Source organism: Austrofundulus limnaeus, unplaced genomic scaffold, assembly GCF_001266775.1.
Source record: "Austrofundulus limnaeus strain Quisiro unplaced genomic scaffold, Austrofundulus_limnaeus-1.0 Scaffold110, whole genome shotgun sequence".
NCBI classification, from domain to species: Eukaryota; Metazoa; Chordata; class Actinopteri; order Cyprinodontiformes; family Rivulidae; genus Austrofundulus; species Austrofundulus limnaeus.
In genome coordinates, this window is record NW_013952512.1 from 354,101 (window position 1) to 373,268 (window position 19,168).

General features: G+C 41.3%; 1 protein-coding gene across 4 annotated transcripts in view; it reads left to right on the forward strand.

The window, feature by feature from the left end:
• Nucleotides 1-18,928, forward strand: part of robo1 (roundabout, axon guidance receptor, homolog 1 (Drosophila)) — a 138,832-nt gene extending 119,904 nt beyond the window's left edge. For 2 of the 4 annotated variants that reach the window (XM_014014110.1, XM_014014112.1), the window contains 11 exons: nucleotides 839-881; nucleotides 2,515-2,669; nucleotides 5,170-5,556; nucleotides 6,235-6,351; nucleotides 7,437-7,581; nucleotides 7,846-8,076; nucleotides 11,081-11,580; nucleotides 11,666-11,827; nucleotides 15,743-16,012; nucleotides 16,108-16,301; nucleotides 17,697-18,928. In XM_014014110.1, the coding sequence (XP_013869564.1) occupies nucleotides 839-881; nucleotides 2,515-2,669; nucleotides 5,170-5,556; nucleotides 6,235-6,351; nucleotides 7,437-7,581; nucleotides 7,846-8,076; nucleotides 11,081-11,580; nucleotides 11,666-11,827; nucleotides 15,743-16,012; nucleotides 16,108-16,301; nucleotides 17,697-17,711 (2,219 nt within the window). In that variant the 3' untranslated portion in view covers nucleotides 17,712-18,928. The remainder of the gene's footprint in view (nucleotides 1-838; nucleotides 882-2,514; nucleotides 2,670-5,169; nucleotides 5,557-6,234; nucleotides 6,352-7,436; nucleotides 7,582-7,845; nucleotides 8,077-11,080; nucleotides 11,581-11,665; nucleotides 11,828-15,742; nucleotides 16,013-16,107; nucleotides 16,302-17,696) is intronic. The other 2 variants (XM_014014111.1, XM_014014113.1) reach the window with 2 other exon arrangements.
• The last annotated feature ends 240 nt before the right edge of the window (nucleotides 18,929-19,168 follow it).

The following is a 19,168-nucleotide window of genomic DNA, read 5'->3' on the forward strand; positions in this document are numbered from 1 at the left end:
TGTGTGTGTGTGTGTGTGTGTGTGTGTGTGTGTGTGTGTGTGTGTGTGTGTGTGTGTGTGTGTGTGTGTGTATGTATGTGTGTGTTTGCATTAGTTGATCCTGTGTGTGAAGAGTTTGGATCAGTAGCTACAGTGGCATTGGCATTTCTGTCTACCTTGAGGGGTGTGATTAGTTAAATCATTTCAAAACTGCTAGCTTGTTTCATAATCTGTTGGAAATCTTTCAGGTGAAATTAGCTTCTTACTTGTGTAACTAGGTCTTTCACTTGATATTTCTTTATCCTTTTACCTTATGGAAACAGTGCGTCGTGCTGATTTCGATGTATAACCCAAGTATTATACCTCCTCTGGGTACAGGCTGTAACAGCAGTATCTAAACGTCACATTCTTTTGAAAAACAGAGACAGGGAGTCAACAGAGCTGAGGACCAAACCTTGTCTTCTTCCACTTACTCTCCTGTTGGGGAACAGATTGTAATTAAAGTGAACTTTATCTTGGTTTCACACACTAACAGCTTAGAGTTCCTTAAAAGAGTCAAACTTGCAGCGTGCAGAGCTTCGAATGCACTGAACCCAAGCCAGGAAACCAAAGAGGTCTGCATCTTTGTTCTTCATAAGCCTCTTAAGCATTCTCTTCCTGCTCCCTTTGCTCTATGTATGACTCAGCTGGCATTGTGCTGCACGGATTCACCTGAAATGACGCAAACCATCCCTTCACTGGTCACAAAACTGACATTTAAAAATGAATTTGCTTTTGTCTTATCATGGCAAAATGTCAATATTTGTTTGTTTTTTTTTAAGTTACACTGGAAGCTTATTGTATTTTTGTCTCTTTTTAGTAGCATATCAGAGGGGTGGAGAAGGTGTCAGCAGTGCTGGAAGGTAAGGGTTTATTTTTTTATATATATTTTTATGTATTATTTGATTTTCAGCTGTTTAGCATTGGATGAGATTTATTTTAAAGCAACAATGATAGTAGTGTAAACAGATAAAAAGGGATGGGCACACGCACTGTTCATTCTCAAACACTAGGGGGAGAGCTGGGCCTTTCTGAGGAAGCACACCAGAGACGACGTTAGTAGGTGCATATGGAATATTAGTACAGGAACAAAGACTCACGCAGTCTGCTAGGAGCCCATCCCATCTCATATGGTGGAGAGCAACACCTAACCACAAGGCTGTGCCACATCACCATAGAACAGAAATAGAGATGCATGCATGAACGTAACAGCAAATGTTCAGCCCTTTATGCTGTGGATTAATGTATTCTGCACATACAGTGAGAATGCACAAAATTAGACTTGCCAAAACTAATTTGTTTATCCTCTAGATGGCCTTTGGCGTGTCGTCATATAGCTGGCAAATGGAAGACACCAACAAAAAGAGAGGAAAAAAAACTCATTCAGTTATTATCCGCTTTCTGCTCAGAGTACAGAACGTACTTAATGCTGCTTCATAAGTGTGTGTGTGTGTTGTTCATCTGTTAATGAATAGTTAGCTTGAAGCCATCAACTCTAAATTCATATTCATTATATTATCCCAGTTGTATGATTGAATCCTGTTTGCAGTGCGGCTGTGTCGGCTCTGCACAAAAACAATGGTCGTTCAATCTCAACATACAACTGCTGGGGTGATTGAGGAGCTATTGTGAGATTGTATTTGGCTGTGCAAGACAAATGTGTTCATTACCCAAAATGAATCCAAGAAATGAGTCATTTAGGATGGAATGAGGAAATGTAATTCAATGCTAATTCAGTGCTGGTATATGCAGTCTGGGAGCCTTTCTGTGCAGATTTGAATACCAAAGCAATATACAGCCCTAGTAGTGGAGACTGACTTCCCTTTGTATGCTAGATTGATTCGTTTCATCAGCAGTAGGAGACAATATATTGTTCTTTTTCTGCAGTCAGTGTTTGGCCAAAGGTCAGGCTCAACAGTAAAATCGTGTTAAACAAGTGATCTCGTGTTCACTTTGTTTTATGAGCTACAAGCTGAAGAACCAGAAACTCAGACATGTCAGGGAGATAGTTTAGTTTTCTCTTCTGTTCAGCCTTTAAAAAAACCCTTCTCAAATAAAAAAAAGATATCATGTGACACCGTGGAATCTTCTCAGGGAGTACTTGTGGTTCACTGACTGTTCAGGATGTGCATTTCGTAACGTAGAGAGTGAATTTTATCTGGCTGTCTAATCCAAGCGGATCTCTAATGCTCACAAGAGTTCAGAGCAAGTGTCGCCGGCTCTGGGCAAGTCAAGCACACACAATCTATTTAACTGGGCTTTTTTTTTCTAATGTGCTCCCTAGCTGCATGTTTGGCCAAAAGGCAAAAAAATGTCCTTAAGCCGGATTTTTAGTTTTCCTTCTCTCAGCTGAATAAATAAACTCCACATAATCTTCTCTTTCAAATGCTATGTTTCTGCTGGTACTTTCGTTCATTCAAATAAATGCAGTGGTGGCATTGGCTTAGTCTGTCACTATTGTTAAACATCTGGTCTTTTTTTTTTTTTTTTTTACAGGCCCGGTTTGCTAAACATGGGAGATTCGGCCACTCAGCCTTGGCTAGCTGACACATGGCCCAACTCCTGCTCCAACCACAACGATTGCAGCATCAACTGCTGCACTGCAGGCAACGGCAACAGTGACAGCAACCTGGCCACGTACAGCCGACCAGGTATGTGTCCCGTCACGTCTGTCTTACACGGGAGGCAACCAAATAAACACTCGTCTCAAAAGCAATGAAGCAGCCCTTGACACAATAACCATAGTGATAAGAAATGTGGGAGCTGGGGGAATCTGCAGCGAAAGGAGGAGTAAAATCTGATATCTAGGTTAGCTCTCAAGAGAGTTGTTGTGTGCATCTCTCCTTTCTGTAGGTCTCCACAAGAGGAAAAAAAAACATAAGAGAAGCTGTAGAAGAGCGTGTGTGTTTCCCCTTTTGATTTATCTGAGGTTAAAGTAGAGCTGTTTTAGGCAGGAAATAAAAAGAGTTCACTGAGCGGGGCTTATAGCTCCACTCTGTTCCTAATCAGATTGCTCTGCTGATTTCCATACAGTTGTTATAGCCGGTAATGTAATTTCCCCTAAGTGCTCAGTTGTTTAAGAAATGTGCAGTGGGCAAAGGGGGTCAACGCTGGACAGCAGACGATGGCCAGAATCAGGGAGAGAGAGGATGATGGAGGGAGAGAAGAGCACCTGGATCAGCAGAGAGAGAGGAGTGATGAAGAAGAAGTTTATTTTGAACCAGACAAGGGGGGAATGGGTTGGAGTACACAATGTGAATGTGATAAATTTAGGAAAAAAAAGGGGACACTTGTGGCACAACACCAGGTGGTATTTTAGTTTATTCAGCACAAATGCAGTTTTCAACAAAAGCCTTATTTAGCTTCAGGTTCGTGTTTACTGCTTCAATACTATAGACACTATTTATAGAGTAGTGACCTGTTTGAAATGTGCAGCCAAAAACCTCAGTATGAATGACATGACTTACTGTTAATAGATTTCAAGCATGACCAAAGACCCCGTCCATGGAAACTTGGACTGCAATAAAATGCTTTATGTTCTAAATTATGCGCTTTGGGGCTACAGGTTTAATAGCAACACATAATTCCTGTCCAGCTGTTCGACTCAATATCCATCCAGCCACTCAATAGCTTCTCCTGATTTCAAACTTCTCCCAGTGAGAATTAATAATTCATTCCACAGACTTTTCAGTCAAGTTTAGCTCTCCTTCATGCTAATTACTCCTCGGAGGTTGAACACAGCATCAGATGTTTAACATGGAATAACAGGCTAAAAGCTAAAAGCAGCCCTCACTCTCCTTGCATGACACCCCGCTGTATGACACTAAGGAGCTTGCCAGACGCATGCTTTGTGTGTGTGCCAAAACTAAACTCTTAACATTAAGAGGATCACTGACTAGGTGACAGAGCGGAGAAATCAGAGTTAATGTCCCTTTATCTCAGCCATAGGGGTGCTTTCACATGCCGCCTTTTGAAGTGTTGATTTGTTCCATGCAGCTGAAACGTGAGGCCCGTGGCACGAGCGGCGTGCACCTATGTCCGTCTTTGGTATTTACCGCGAGGCTGGCTCTCAGATCTGCTGGAGGATTTGAATATTTTATGAGCCAGGGAAAATTGGATCTGTCAGGGATGCTGTGCTTTTACTGCACGCCTCATTCCACGTCTTTGATACAGACATGTCTCTCTGTCCTTCTCAATGAGTGAAGATGCTTCCACCGTCAGATGGAAAAGAACAGAGATGACACCCACGCTGAGTCATTGGTGAGACTAAGTGAGAGCAGTGTAACGCCAAGTGTGTCAGCCCCCTAAATGTAGATTATTATTATGGCAAAACAAACTGAAGCTTTAAACAGAAAAAAAGAAAGATCTCTTTGCTAGACAGTAGCTGTGTTTCCATTGACCATGAAAATGTGCAAATTAGAATTTCGAAAATAAATTTGCGCAATGGAAACACGTCAATTTCGGAAAAAAATATGTTTTTCGACAAAATGGTTTTGCGTTAGGAAGAGGTGGTTTTTCAGCCGTATCGAAATTGATGTATTTCGCAAAACTGCAATGGAAACACTTTTTTCGCATCGCGGGAGTCACGTGATCAAGAACCGTCCTTTTCTACTGGTGAATAGACGACGAAGAAGATGACAGGAAGTAAATGTAGTAGTGAAATCAACAAAGTAGTAAAAGAAAGTATTAACTCACTGACTACAATTTCCCAAAAATGCAGCACACGTAGCCACTCCCTAGTATAAGGGGCTTGTCACTTGAAAGCTTTGATAAGACGCTGACATCTCCTCTGATGGCTGATGATGAGCACTAGGGTCATGGTAGCAATATGCTGTATTTACATCCATTGCTGTCATGTTTGTAATGACTTCTCACGAGAACAGGTGTATTCACGTGTGACTTAGTGTTTCTTACCTAATGGAAACACCGCAATTGCGAAACTGTTTTTTCAACATTAAGAGAATGTCAACAAAGTTTTGCGTACATTTGCAATGGAAACGCAGCTAGTGATGGTAAAAAATCTTGATTTAAAATTGTATCCTTTATGAAAATAAGTTCCAAAGTAGATTGTTTGAAATTAAGCTGGCTTATTGCTGCTAAGCTGATCAGCAGCAGAAAAGACTGACTAAATACCCTCCTCATGTTCTCCAGCCGACTGTATCGCCAATTATAACAACCAGATGGATAACAAGCAGCCAAACCTCATCGTGCCAGAGTCAGGAGTCTATGGAGATGTAGACCTGTCCAACAAGATCAATGAAATGAAGACCTTCAACAGCCCAAACCTTAAAGATGGACGCTTTGTGGGCCCAGGGGGCCAGCCAACACCCTACGCCACCACCCAGCTTATCCAGTCCTCCATCATGGGCAACAACATGAACTCGGACAGAGGGACCGCAGGGAGCGGAGGTGGACTTGGGGTTGGAGGGGAAGTCAATGAGAAACACTGCTGGAAGCCCCCCTCAGTCTTGCAGCAGAAACAGGAAATGGGTTCCCAGCTCCAGTACAACATCATGGAGCAAAACAAGCTGAACAAGGGTGAGTGTGTGGAATACCCAGCAGCCATGTCTGCAGATGTCAAGTTCAAGCCATGATCTTCCTCCACTTGACTTTCCCCTCTGTTTTTCTCCTCTCCTGGCTGTTTCAGCCACCCTGTGGATGTCTGTACAAGAGTTTCATGCTCATTCACCCTGTGGCCCTCTGAGTCCTTTTTTTCAGTCAACACAGGCATCGCCACTCTTTGTTTCTGCTTTTCTGTACGACATACATGCAATCCTTCATCATCTTTTGGCTTTAAATTTGGGCCGAGCTTTCATGTCTCTCATCTTCCGCATATTGTGTTGTGATGAAGTCAGGTGTTGTTTATCTGTCAGCCAAAATTGTAAATGAAAGTCCAAGTCGGATTTGAATCAGGCCATAATTAAGTTACAGTATCATGCTTGCTGAAAGGAACCTCGTCTAGTGTGATATTTGTTGCATGAGTTAACAATCACTTTAGCATTATGAGCTGCATGCCTTTGCCGTGAGTAACTTTTAACACTGGGCTCAACGCAGCATCATTTTAAAGAATGTTGACATCATTAATAATGTTAATTGTTTTACCATTCTTTTCTGTGTTCATGACATCATTGATGAGTTTCTTGAACCTGTTTTAGTGTCCAGTTATGTTTGAGAATAAACTACCGGTGATCTTACACTGGACTCTTCCACCAACAGACCGCTACAGAGGAGGTGACAGTCCTATGCCAGCAACCATCCCCTACAACCAGACTCATGACACCCACACCGGGGGCTCGTACAACAGCTCTGACCGAGGCAGCAGCAGTACCTCCGGTAAGATCTTTGAACAGACAACTGCATCCTGGATGTGTTACCAGAGGTTAATAAACATCAACATATCCAAAGATTTTGACTTGAAGTGCTTACAGAATTTAATTATGAGTAATTCATTCTTTTCCACACCTTTTGGTTGAATTATTTTTGTCTTGAAACCCCATATACATTAGTTTTACGCTCACTTTTTTCTCTAAAGGCAATAAATCATGACGGAAGCATTAATTAAACATGCTCTAAGTGCTTATTTTAATTAATTTTCTTGTCAATTTACAAAAAAGGAAACAAACAACAGGGGAGAATTCTTGTGTAAAAGTAGAAGCGGTCACATTACTTCTAAACAAAGGCAAGAAGCAACGTTCCAAGCAGTTTTGTGTTGTTTTGTTTTCTCCATGTACTGTTGCAAAGACAAAAGAAACTAGACAAAAGTTTGCGTACAGTTTTTTCTGTTCTCTATTCTTTCTTTGTGTTTGTTTGCCCTTGGTTATTTTGCATTAATTCTGTTAACTGGATTTTTCTAAATTCTATTGCAAAGCAGCCTAATGATATCAGTGCTTCAGTGTCTGTCTGCGGACAAGGACAAATGATCACGCACAGCAGACGGCATGCAACACTGCCACCTTAATGCCATGTATCCATTTTGATATTACATTTGAAGTTCAAGTCATTAAGGAGAGGCCTTTAGTGCTCGCTTCACATCACAGCTCATTGGTTCGCAACTTTAATAGTGTGGCATTAATTGGACTTTTATTCTTACCTTTTTTTTTCCTGGCTTATACCCCTGTGGGAAAACAGTTGGCTTTTATAGTGTTTTCTACTTTTTTTTCTTCAAAATTAAAGGTATGTGCATACTGACAAAGGGGAATGTTGCATGCCTTTTTGCTCCCCAATACAAAACCTTCTTTTTTTTCAGTCAGTCTTTTTAATGTTAATTTTCTCTGCTGTCAATTTCTTTCTTGTCACCTTATGGCTTCTGCAGCATTCATAATTGATGTGTTTTCCAAAAACAGAAGTGAAATATGTGCATCTGAAGGCATGTTTATGACAGACTGGGTGTTCTTTTTTATTTTTTATTTTTTTAACAGGGAGTCAGGGTCATAAGAAGGGAGTGCGCACCCCCAAATTACCCAAACAAAGCACAATGAATTGGGCTGACCTTCTCCCCCCTCCTCCTGCAAACCCAACTTCAAGTCGGAACACAGAAGAGTACTCCCTTTCGATGGAAGAAAGGTAAACACGGACAGTTTGACGGAGATGCCCACAGTGTTTCTAAATATCAGTCAGCTCTTGAATATTTTCTTATGTTTCCTGTATTCATTCCATGTATTTGCTTCAGGAGTTTTCTGTTTATTAGAGCTGGGTTCATGTCACATCTTGATAGAAAGACGGCATGAATATCTAATGCATGTTTTTTTTTCAGCTTCACTATATTAAAAAAAGATGTTTTCATCGAGTGATGTGCAGCTAACAAGGCTTGTTTGTGTCTGCTGGCAGCTGTGATCCAGACATGCAGTGCACCATGCCCCCCTCTCACATGTACCTGCAGCCTGATGAGCTCGAGGAGGAAGAGGAGATGGAGCGGGGGCCCACTCCTCCTGTCCGCGGGGCTGCCTCGTCCCCCGCTGCTGTATCTTACAGCCACCAGTCAACAGCTACTCTCACCCCGTCACCCCAGGAGGAGATGCAGCCGATGCTCCAGGATGCATCAGACAGCCATGAACGCAGGTACACCCCCACATGGTGTTAAGCAGTGAACAACAGAAGTTTATAAACGTCAAACTGTGCGCTGAAGTGGAGGAAATGTATCTACTTTTACAGCCTCATCCAGTGTATTTGTAATTTATACCAGTTTTTTTTTTATTTTTTAGGGCTCATTAACTCCCAGTTTTAAATATAGCACTGCTGTGTCAGCAATTTTTCATTTTCCTTAGCTTTAAGAATGATTTGTTACCTTCCATGGAGTCGTTTGTTACAATTCACTTCAGTACGACATGAAAAGTGTCGGAAATAAGTAATATAGTCATCTACCGTATTTATTCAAGTATAATATGTAAAATTAAATCCATAAAATCATCCATAAAGTTGGGGGGTAGCACTATACTCGGATAAATATTTTTACTTATGTATTTTAACTGAAATATCGGCTTCATTCACAAAATGCCTGCGTCCGGAAATGAGACAGTGTTGTAAAAAGCAGTTGAAACGAGCTTACCTCTGATACTCCTCCATGCTTCAGAGCGAGATAGTAACAGATCCAGGCAGGCGACATGATGTGAAAAAAAAGGGGGGGCAGTCCTGCACCTTAGTAATGATAACGAACTAATGACATTAGCATGTGACCGGGCCGCTCCTCGAACAACAACAAACACATGTTCTTCTGTAATGGCGGCCGTCTACCGGTGTTCTGAAAAAGTTTGCATCCCTGAAAAATGTTTCCCCACCAGAGGGGGCGCTCATGAGAAGGAAGTAATCTGTTTTTCCCCCACAAGATGGTCCAAATCTCATGTGAAGTCTCTGACTTTTGTGTTGGCGTATCCTGGTGGACTATGTGTAAAATGCCAGAATTCATATGATGCTGCTACAGCTGATATACAGTATATTTGTTGTCAAAATACCTTTTAGTACATACAGTGGTTTGCAAAAGTATTCATACCCCTTGAACTTTTCCATATTTTGTCACATTACAACCACAAACATAAATATATTTCACTGGAATTTAATGTGAAAGACCAACACAAAGTGGTATACAATTGTGAAGTGGAAGCAAAATTTTACAGGAATCAAAACATTTTTTACAAATAAAAAACTGAAAAGTGCGACGTGCAAAAGTATTCAGCCCCCTTTTCCCTGAGTGCAACCAATTGCATTCAGAAGTTGCCTGATGACTGCTAATGACTCAAAAGGGTCCACCTGTGTGTAATCTAATCTCAGTACAAATACAGCTGCTCCGTGACGGCCTCAGATGTTGGTTAAGAGAATATTGGGGAGCAAACAGCATCATGAAGTCCAAAGAACACACCAGACAGGTTAGGAATATGGTTTTGGAGAAGTTTAAAGCAGGCTTAGGTTATAAAAAGATTTCCCAAGCTTTGAACATCTCACGGAGCACTGTTCAATCCATCATCCGGAAATGGAAAGAGTATGGCACCACAGTAAACCTGCCAAGACAAGGCCGTCCACCTAAACTTACAGGCCGAACAAGGAGATCACTGATCAGAGAGGCAGCCAAGAGGCCCATGGTGACTCTGGATGAAATGCAGAGAGCCACAGCTCAGGTGGGGGAAACTGTCCACAGGACAACAATTAGTCGTGCACTACACAAATGTGGTCTTTATGGAAGAGTGGCAAGGAGAAAGCCATTGTTAAAAGAAAACCATAAGAAGTCCCGTTTGCAGTTTGCCAGAAGCCATGTTGAGGACACAGCAAACATGTGGAAGAAGGTGCTTTGGTCAGACGAGACCAAAATTGAACTTTTTGGCCACAATGCAAAACGCTATGTGTGGCGGAGAAAGAACACTGCACATCACTCTGAAAACACCATCCCCACTGTCAAATATGGTGGTGGCAGCATCATGCTCTGGGGGTGCTTCTCTTCAGCAGGGACCGGGAAGTTGGTCAAAGTTGATGGGAAGATGGATGGAGCCAAATACAGGGCAATCTTGGAAGAAAACCTGTTGGAGTCAGCAAAAGATTTGAGACTGGGGCGGAGGTTCACCTTCCAGCAGGACAACGACCCTAAACATAAAGCCAAAGCTACAATGGAGTGGTTTAAAAAAAAGAATATTCATGTGTTAGAATGGCCCAGTCAAAGTCCAGACCTAAACCCAATTGAGAATTTGTGGCAAGATCTCAAAACTGCTGTTCACAAACGCTCTCCATCCAATCTGACTGAGCTTGAGCTGTTTTGCAAGGAGGAATGGGCAAGAATTGCAGTCACTAGATGTGCAAAGCTGGTGGAGACATACCCTAAAAGACTTGCAGCTGTAATTGCAGCAAAAGGTGGCTCCACAAAGTATTGACTCAGGGGGGCTGAATAATTTTGCACATCGCACTTTTCAGTTTTTTATTTGTAAAAAATGTTTTGATTCATGTAAAATTTTGCTTCCACTTCACAATTGTATACCACTTTGTGTTGGTCTTTCACATTAAATTCCAGTGAAATATATTTATGTTTGTGGTTGTAATGTGACAAAATATGGAAAAGTTCAAGGGGTATGAATACTTTTGCAAACCACTGTATGTTGTTAAAATAAAGTGAACAGTCCAATGATCATTTTACTGATATGTATAAAGACTGCAAAGGCTGAAAAACCTTGAAGTCTGTATGAAATTGGAGTTAGTGTGAGGATTAAATTTTTTATGCTTTTTAAGCTCAAAGGGGGGGGGGTGTCGTATTATACGTGAGATTGTATTATACATGAATAAATACGGTAAATATTGTCCAATTTTATTTGGTATCTAACTGGTATTACTGTACTATTGCAATAAGGCAAAAAAACTGTGTTTAAAATGTTTATTGTAGAGTACTATAAGGGAATAAAAGAAACTATTGTGGTTATTATGAAGTTAATATGATATTCACTTACAGTATGTCAATATCCAAAATTAGTGGGATTGTCCAGTTATACAATGATGTTAAAATTTTGATATATCTCAAAAAAATTTAAGATGTTACACATTTTATTGCAATACAAAAAAGTAAAATCAAAATTATTGTCACTTCTTAAAGGCGCCATGGTGTGAGCCCCCCACCTCCTCCGAGGCCCCATTCTCCCTTACACACATATGGGTACATGAGCAGCCCGCTGGCCCTGGACACTGATGGTCTGGAGGAGGAGGACATATTGGAAGAAGAGGAGGAGGAGGACGGCGATGAAACGGACGCAGAGGTGGCCAAGATGCACTACCACCACACGCACCCCCACACGCACCCCCACCACCCGCAGATGCATGCGCGAAGGTTGCTACTACGAGGGCTCGAACAGACGCCTGCGTCCAGCATGGGCGACCTGGAGAGCTCTGTGACCGGCTCCATGATCAACGGGTGGGGGTCCGCCTCCGAAGAGGATAATGTCTCTTCAGGGAGGTCGAGCGCCATCAGCTCATCGGACGGGTCTTTCTTCACGGACGCCGATTTTGCTCAAGCGGTCGCCGCAGCTGCAGAATATTCAGGAGTTCGGGTGGCGAAGTACCCCGTTTCACAGGGCCAGGAAGTAGGAGGAGCTCCAGGTAAAGTCTGCAACTTTTACAAGGAAGGTTATTGTAAGAAATGTGAAGAATGGCAGGGGAAATGATGCTCTGTTTTTCTTCTCAGCTCGAAAATACCAAATAAACCAGTCGGGCCACCGTCCTGGCAGCCCAGTGTCTACAGACAGTAATATGAGTATGGCAGCTATACACAGGAGGCCTCCTAAAAAGCAAAAACAGCATCCTGCAGGTCATCCAGGGAACCAGAGACGTGAAGCCTTCAGTGAAGGTACATATATAATTACATAAAAGAAAAGAAAAGAAAAATCTTGTTCAATGTTAGCTGTTAGCACAATTCTGTTAAAAACATTTAAAAAAGAATGTAAAGTGAGACTTGGGTAAATGCAATACAAACATGGTGAACAAACATTGAAAGTCATATCTTCCTGCACTTATTTCAGCACTCCACCTGAGTTATGGGGTTTCATTAGTCTTTCCATGGGCAACAGCAGAGCAGTTTGCACTATCAGCTCACAGCACTTCTGTGTGCTTTGTTCATGTTCTCCCTGTGCAGGTGTGGGTTTTCTTGGATACTGTAGTTTCCTTACACAGATGCATGTTAGGTTCATCGTTGGCTCTAAAAATCATCCCTAAATGTAAAATGATTGTTTGTCTTGTCTTGTGCACATTTTTACGCAACAATGTCTTGGTGACAGTGTTGTATAAAGTACCTCAAAGTGATACTTGAGTAAAAGTACAAGTATCTTATCATAAAAATACTTTGGTAAAAGTTAAAGACTGCTCTAAAAATATTACTTAAGTAAAAGTCTTAAAGTATCTGATATTTTTTGTACTTAAGTATCAAAAGTAAATTTCTGACACAAAATCTACTTAAGTATTAAAAGTACAAGTACTGAGTAAATGTGAGCAGTTAGATTTTCCAAAATGGCATTTACTGGTATTGGGAGGTGACTTCTCCAAAAAATATTTTTTTCTAAAGGCGTGCAGCCGTAGGTTGTGTACAAGCTAATAGGGTGTCAGAATGGTATATATTTATACTTCTCATCCAACCACAATTAAATTCACTCTATCCAGGAGACACAATTCATCAGGATAGTTTTTATTTTAAGTAATAACAACTTGGAATAAAATAGGAGTAACAACTTTCTACGGTACTTCTTACCTTTTTTAAAAAAATGTAGTGAGTAGAAAGTACAGATAATTGTGTAAAAATGTAACGAGTAAAAGTAAAAAGTACGTTGGAAAAAATTACTCAAGTAAAGTACAGATAACCAAAATTTATACTTAAGTACAGTAACAAAGTATTTGTACTTAGTTACTTTACAACTCTGCTTGGTGATGTTGCATGATCTGTGTTGTGACTGTCAGCTACCACATCAAATTTTAGCTCAATATTTCTAAAATTTACTGAGGTATATCTGTTTTTAATGTTGCACAAGTTTGATATACATCTGTGGCTATCTTGAGTTTGGCTAATCACAGATTAATGACATGGGCTGTGTCTTCACCTTCAGGCAACAATATTTTTTGTAATCGGACAAATCGAAACTTTACATAAGTTATTTGAAGAAGTTGTGAACAAAATAAACCAAAGGGCTCGACTTTATTGCGAGTGTAAATAAACTGTAGATACTGAACAGTATCTAAAAGTGTTTCATTGAAATTCATTCATAAAAAGAGTTGTAACTATAAAGGCGCATTCAGTTAAAATGAAAACATCCCGCTGCAGCCATGCTGGAACTTATACACAGATGGCCAATGAGTGTCATTGGCTCTTCCTCTATTCCCTGTAAAGACTGGGAGAGGAAAAAGCAGTTTAGTGTGACATAATTTCTGCAAAATGACCGAGTCTGAGATTGCTGTGAGCCAGAGTTTTAATCGTCTTCTCTTCATGTGGTTATGCACATGCATACATGGCATTTCTCCTAATCTGTGGCAGTGCTAAACAGACCGGGCGAGCGGTGGGCTGCAGGCCAGGGCCGTGGTGAGAAGGCATGGAGAAGAGGGAGGAGCTGTCCTGTGGGAGTTCTGCCCAGTTTGGCAATACTGACACTGGGATGGCTTTCCACTCTGGGCTCTAATGAAATTGATCCAGGTGCTCTGAGGAGCCACCTTTTACTTGATGGGGCCAGTTGAAACCTAAACACGCTGAATACTAGAACAGCTGTAGACGAGAGGAGAAGCTTCAGCCTTTTTAAGTAAAACAGTAATTGGCTTTTTATGGCCTTATTTTTAAACATCGAGAATAGCCCCACTTTCTGGTTCCTTTTTGCTTTGATCTTGTGAAAGGATCATTCTTTTTAAAATGCCTCTGTGTGCCCATGTGCACACACACTTTCTCTGGCGTGTACAGTGCGTAGTCCCAGAGCTGGCTCTCCTTTTAGTGTCAGGTGTCCTTGAGTGTTGGAAGCACTTGACAGGGAGATTTAATATCCAGCTCACTGGGAGCCAGACCAGCTATATCACTGCAGAGTATCCAGCACCCCCGAACCCCCGCCTCCTATCATCCTTATATCCTGGCTTCCTCCCTGTCCTCCTGCCCCTCCCTTTGCAGTGATCTCTCCATCCCACTCTCCTCTCTCCTATTGTCTTACGCTCTCCTCGGTCTTTGTTTGGGGGGGGGGGGGGGGGGTGGCTGACAGCTCCGCAGGTCTGTGTAAGTCCTTCTGCTGATTGCATTTGATCTGAATGGATTGTTTTTCATTTGGAGGTTATTGCCTCCCCACCCCCCAACCACCCACTATACCTAAGTTGTCTGTGGTCTGGAATTTTGCTGCGGAGGTGATAGGTGAGGAAAGATGACTGTCGACAACAAAGACGTGAAACACAAGCCGTGTTTCTCAAAGAAAATTAGTTCTGATGTTTGTCTTATTGTATTTCCTCCATTTGTTTTATGCCTCTGTGCTTTTCCAGTCATTTCAAACCAAAACTATTCAGTAAAATTTTCAAACAAAACCAACATCATGCCCACCTCTACCCTCCAAAATCCTTCCTTCCTCGTTGCTTTCCCCTCTTTGACCCAATCATTTTACTCATATTTGCACAGAGGATATAGAAATGTCCACGTTATACCCCTCCCATGATTCCTATTGCATTTGACTCTAATGTCTTTGTCTGCACCCCCCCGCCGCCTCTGAACGTAACCCTTTCCTGTCTTGTCTGATCCGTCTCAGCCCTGTCTGCTTAATTAACCACTGGGCCCTCAGATTCATCCTCCTTGGCAAGCTTGGAGACACTTTTCAGACCTGAGCTCTGTCCTCGCCGATATTTCCTCATAAATCTAACAGGCGCGCTGCTCCTCCCTGGTAGTGAGCTATAGCTCACAGACCGTGGCATTGATCGGACTCCGACTGAGGCAGAGCTCTGGAGGCAAGGCAGATATTAAAAAACTGCAGACACCTCTCTGCTGTATGATATTGACTGTGCCCCCTTTTATATGCACGGGGAATTATGTGGAGGTGGACAGCAATCGGAAAAGTCTACTGAAGCTGTCTGTTTTTGCAAACAAGAAAAGCAAAGACATCAACTGCTTTATCTCTTGTGTGTGTGTAATTTTTTTTCCCCATTTTTAAAGAATCCAGTGTTGTACAGTCTGCTAAGTAGCCACTGGGAGCAGGCAAATTGTAAGAGGTGGCACTCGCTCTACCTATTAACTTTGAATCCTATGTGGATTATAAGTCCAGCTGCCAACAAAACCGTCCTGATTAGAAGATGAAAAGCTATCGATCGAAGGCCGACAAGGCTTTTCGCTCACGTATTGTTTAGATAGTTGTGTGATGTGCGAGAGGCCAGGCAGCCATTGGCGGGTCTCTTATGAATAATGGCTCAAGGACAAGCAGCATTGATTCATTGACATGGAGAGTTGAGCAGGGCAGAGAGCAAGCCACTGACCATCACACCCCCCTCTTCCTCCTCTTCTGTTGGCTCGCACTCAAAATCTCATAACTCCAGCTTGAACTGGCCTTTCTAATGTCATCGGTTCTGTTTATTGTCTGCTCTGGTCAGTATATTGCTGTGTACACACACTGCAGCTGTGTTTGTGCATCGCCTTAGGTGTGAGACAAGTGAGTGACAGATATTACACACAGAAGTTTTGAGAGCACACAGATTCTTTAAACCATGTCTTCTTGTACACCCCACCCCATTAAAATGTTTTTTTACACTTCTTGTGTTTATCCATCAGATCTCCCTCCTCCACCCATTCCACCTCCAGCCGTGCTCAAGTCTCCTACACATCCATCCAAGACAGCTCTGGAAGGTCGGGGAGTAATTTCCCCCAAAGCAGGAGAAGGGCGAGACAAGCGAGGAGGTGGTTATCGGCCTCAGGACAGCTCAGAACCCAGAACCAGCTCCTCTGAACGCAAAGATGCTCAGGACAGACAAAAAGCTGCTCATGGAGGCAAAGGGAATAAACCTGAGAGCAGCATTATCAACAAGACACGACAGCACGCAGGTACTACGACAGCTACAGTTTAATGAAATGCCTCACAGCCATCATGTTGGGTTTTTTTTTGCATCTAAAGTTCTTTATATGTGTCCTAACCACAGGTTCAGAGGACATTCTGCCCTATAACCGACCCCAGTTTCCCACAGTTAACAGCCCTCGAGATCCAAGCTCTTCCAGCTCCATGTCGTCCCGAGGCTCAGGGGGTCGGCGGAGAGGGGAGGGAGTGCGCAGGAACCCTGCAGACATGACTGTCAACAACTCTGGAACCTTTCAAGCAGGAGATGAAGAGCTAGAGGTATAAGTTCATGACAGTAACACAGACGAACTTTCAACAGATCTGAACGTTGCACATAATTCAAATATGGACTCCAGTCCAGTCAAGCTTGAATCACAAACTGAAACTAGACTGAAACATTTTCAACTCAAGAACAGCCTGCTTAGTTACTACATGAGGTGTTATATGGTGCAAAGCATGTTTCTTGATAGAAGTATCATATGATGCGGTCAAAACCAACTATTGGTGTTGAATGTGTCAATAGAAACTAAATAATATAATCTGGAAGTTTCACTTCTAAAGTTCAGGTTAAAGTCTGATTTTTCCACCTTCATATAATACTCCTTTTAAGTTGTTTTGAGTAGATCTTTTACAAAGTTTTCCAGGAGTAAACCCCTGGACCCACCTAGACCTTCTTCTTTTCACAACTACTCATTAACATGAACAGGTGTTCCTCATTGCTGTCAGCAAATGTTGGCAGGTATGGGGTAGATTTCTGGTGTTCTGTTTCAAATGAATTATATTGTTAGCTGTTTTAATTGGACAACCTGGTTTCTAAAGATAAAAAATAATATCAAAGACAAATCGTTTTAAATTGGTATGTGAATGTTTGTAAATTGGCAGTGAGATTTAGAAAATTGCACAAGGAGCACCACCTGAAATTTGGCCTAGGGTGCCAAATTGGCTAGGGCCGGCCCTGCAGGAACTATTTTTAGTTGGATTATACAAAGTATTCATGCCACAGTCAGTGTTTCACTTGCAGTTTACAGTGTTTTTATATGTACTCAAATGGAAGAAGCAGTGAGGGAATCTAACAGATTAAACTCAACAGCTAGTCAGAATTACGACAAAGTAAGAACAAATTCACCCGACTTAAATCTCAGTATCTCACAGTTGTTGGAATAAATGCTATAACCATTTTTACATATTGTCAATTGTGCATCAAGCAGTACATGATCTACAATATATTGTCCCACATGAACAATGAATGCACTGGTTGCTGTGTTATTCAATAGACAGTGGCTACCCAATGCCACAGACCCAGGTGTGAGGAAAGTGCAGATCACAGTTTGTGCTCTGTATGACATAATCCTCATCCAGAAGACAAGCACATATGTGGAATTGAATCAATAGTGTGTGGTTAGTAGAGTGTGGACATCTAAAAGTAAAGTAGTAAGCGCTTCATTCCTTTGACAGAATAAAGGAAAATCTGTGATGACTGGGATCTTACTTTGTTTGAAAAACCGAGAGCAGTTCAAACAAATACCATCACGTTTGTCTTGGCAAAGTAAATTCCAAGTAGTTGGCTAGTCAACAGGACTGTTCTAATTGGTCCAGGGTAGTGATTTAGCTGTATCTGTTTGTAATATGTATTATTTGTTAAAATAGCTGCTAACTCTTTTTTTTCCCCCACAGATGGTAGAAAGCTGAAGACGATGAGAGGAAAAAAGGAACTGTTCAGAATTTTCCAAAAGTGGAGCACCATTGTTTCTCTTACATTTTTAAATATCTCAGTATTTCACTTTCATGTTGGCTGCCATCATACTGTACATCATAAGTGTTTCTTTACATCTCAAAAACAGACCTTTTTTTAACTCATAATTTGTTATGCCCTTTGAAATAACAAAATGGAAGGTGAAAAGATAAAAGACAGATGCATTCAAAACTAAATACGCCGTGGCATATTTATGTTTAATTCCAATGCAATATGGAGTGAAGTCCTGCTCCTGAAATTTACATGACTCAGCTTGCCTTGACACGAACTTTGAAGAGCCCGTACAGTGAGATGTTACTGTAACAGAACCGCTGCAAACAGAGAGGTGAACTGTGTGTAAATATACGTGTCCACGTGACATCTTGTTTTACCCATTGTGGTTTTCTCAAAATGGTCTTCCTTGTTTCATTTTGCAGGTTCTAACTTTATTATGCCAGTGAAAAGAAATATTTTATCATTTCCATCCATTTTGTAAATTGCTGTTATTTAGCTGCCCCCAAAAAAGTGCCACTATGGGATTTTTTTGTTTGTTTTGTTATTTTTTGGGGTTTTTTGTAATGCACTGTTATGTTCTGTGTTGTCATCAATGTTTGTTGTTATTTGTTTTACTTTGGTTCTAAAAGCACAATCACTAAACTTTATTTTAAACCATTCTATCTATTAACCTTTTTGTCTTACTGAAGAAAAAAAAAGTAAGACAAAAGAGTCTAGTTAATCCTTATGATGATGATGTAGGTAAAGGTTGCTGTTTACGAAGGCTGTGCTTGAAAAGAGACTTTGTATGTTGAGATTGTCTCCCTCTCCGGTTCCGACGCTAGCTTAAGTGATAAAGACAGTTAATGTGAGTCATAGCTGCAATGTAAATAACCTTTTCATAATGACCATAAACTCAGCTATTGCACATTAATCAAAATGGTTGTGTTGCCTATGAATGCACTTAAATGAATGTCGAACACAAGACTTGTGTCACTTTGGGAACCTGGAGAGGTTGTAATTGGACAAGAGGAGTCTCGTTTCTTGGTACAAATGGGCTGATTGAGCCCCGTTTTCAGAAGAAGGGGTGCTGTTGTTTATTCATAAGACATCTGCAAACATTTGTTTCGTAAAGCAAAAAAGAATGAAAAAAGATGAATAAAAAATTTCAAACTATAAATGTTGTTTCTGTCATTTATGAAGATGTTTGTAAAGAATGAGCTCTCTCTCTCTCTCTCTCTCTAGGAACAAAATACTGAATTGATGTTTCCTGTGGAAATATAGCCAAGGAAAGGGTTAGCATTCATTATTTCACCAAACTCAAAAAATTCAGGAGAAAAGATTAAACCTAATTAGAGTCGAAGGCGGACTTCACTGACCAAACATTTTCAGTCGAAGGATTTAAAGTCAGCAGTGACAA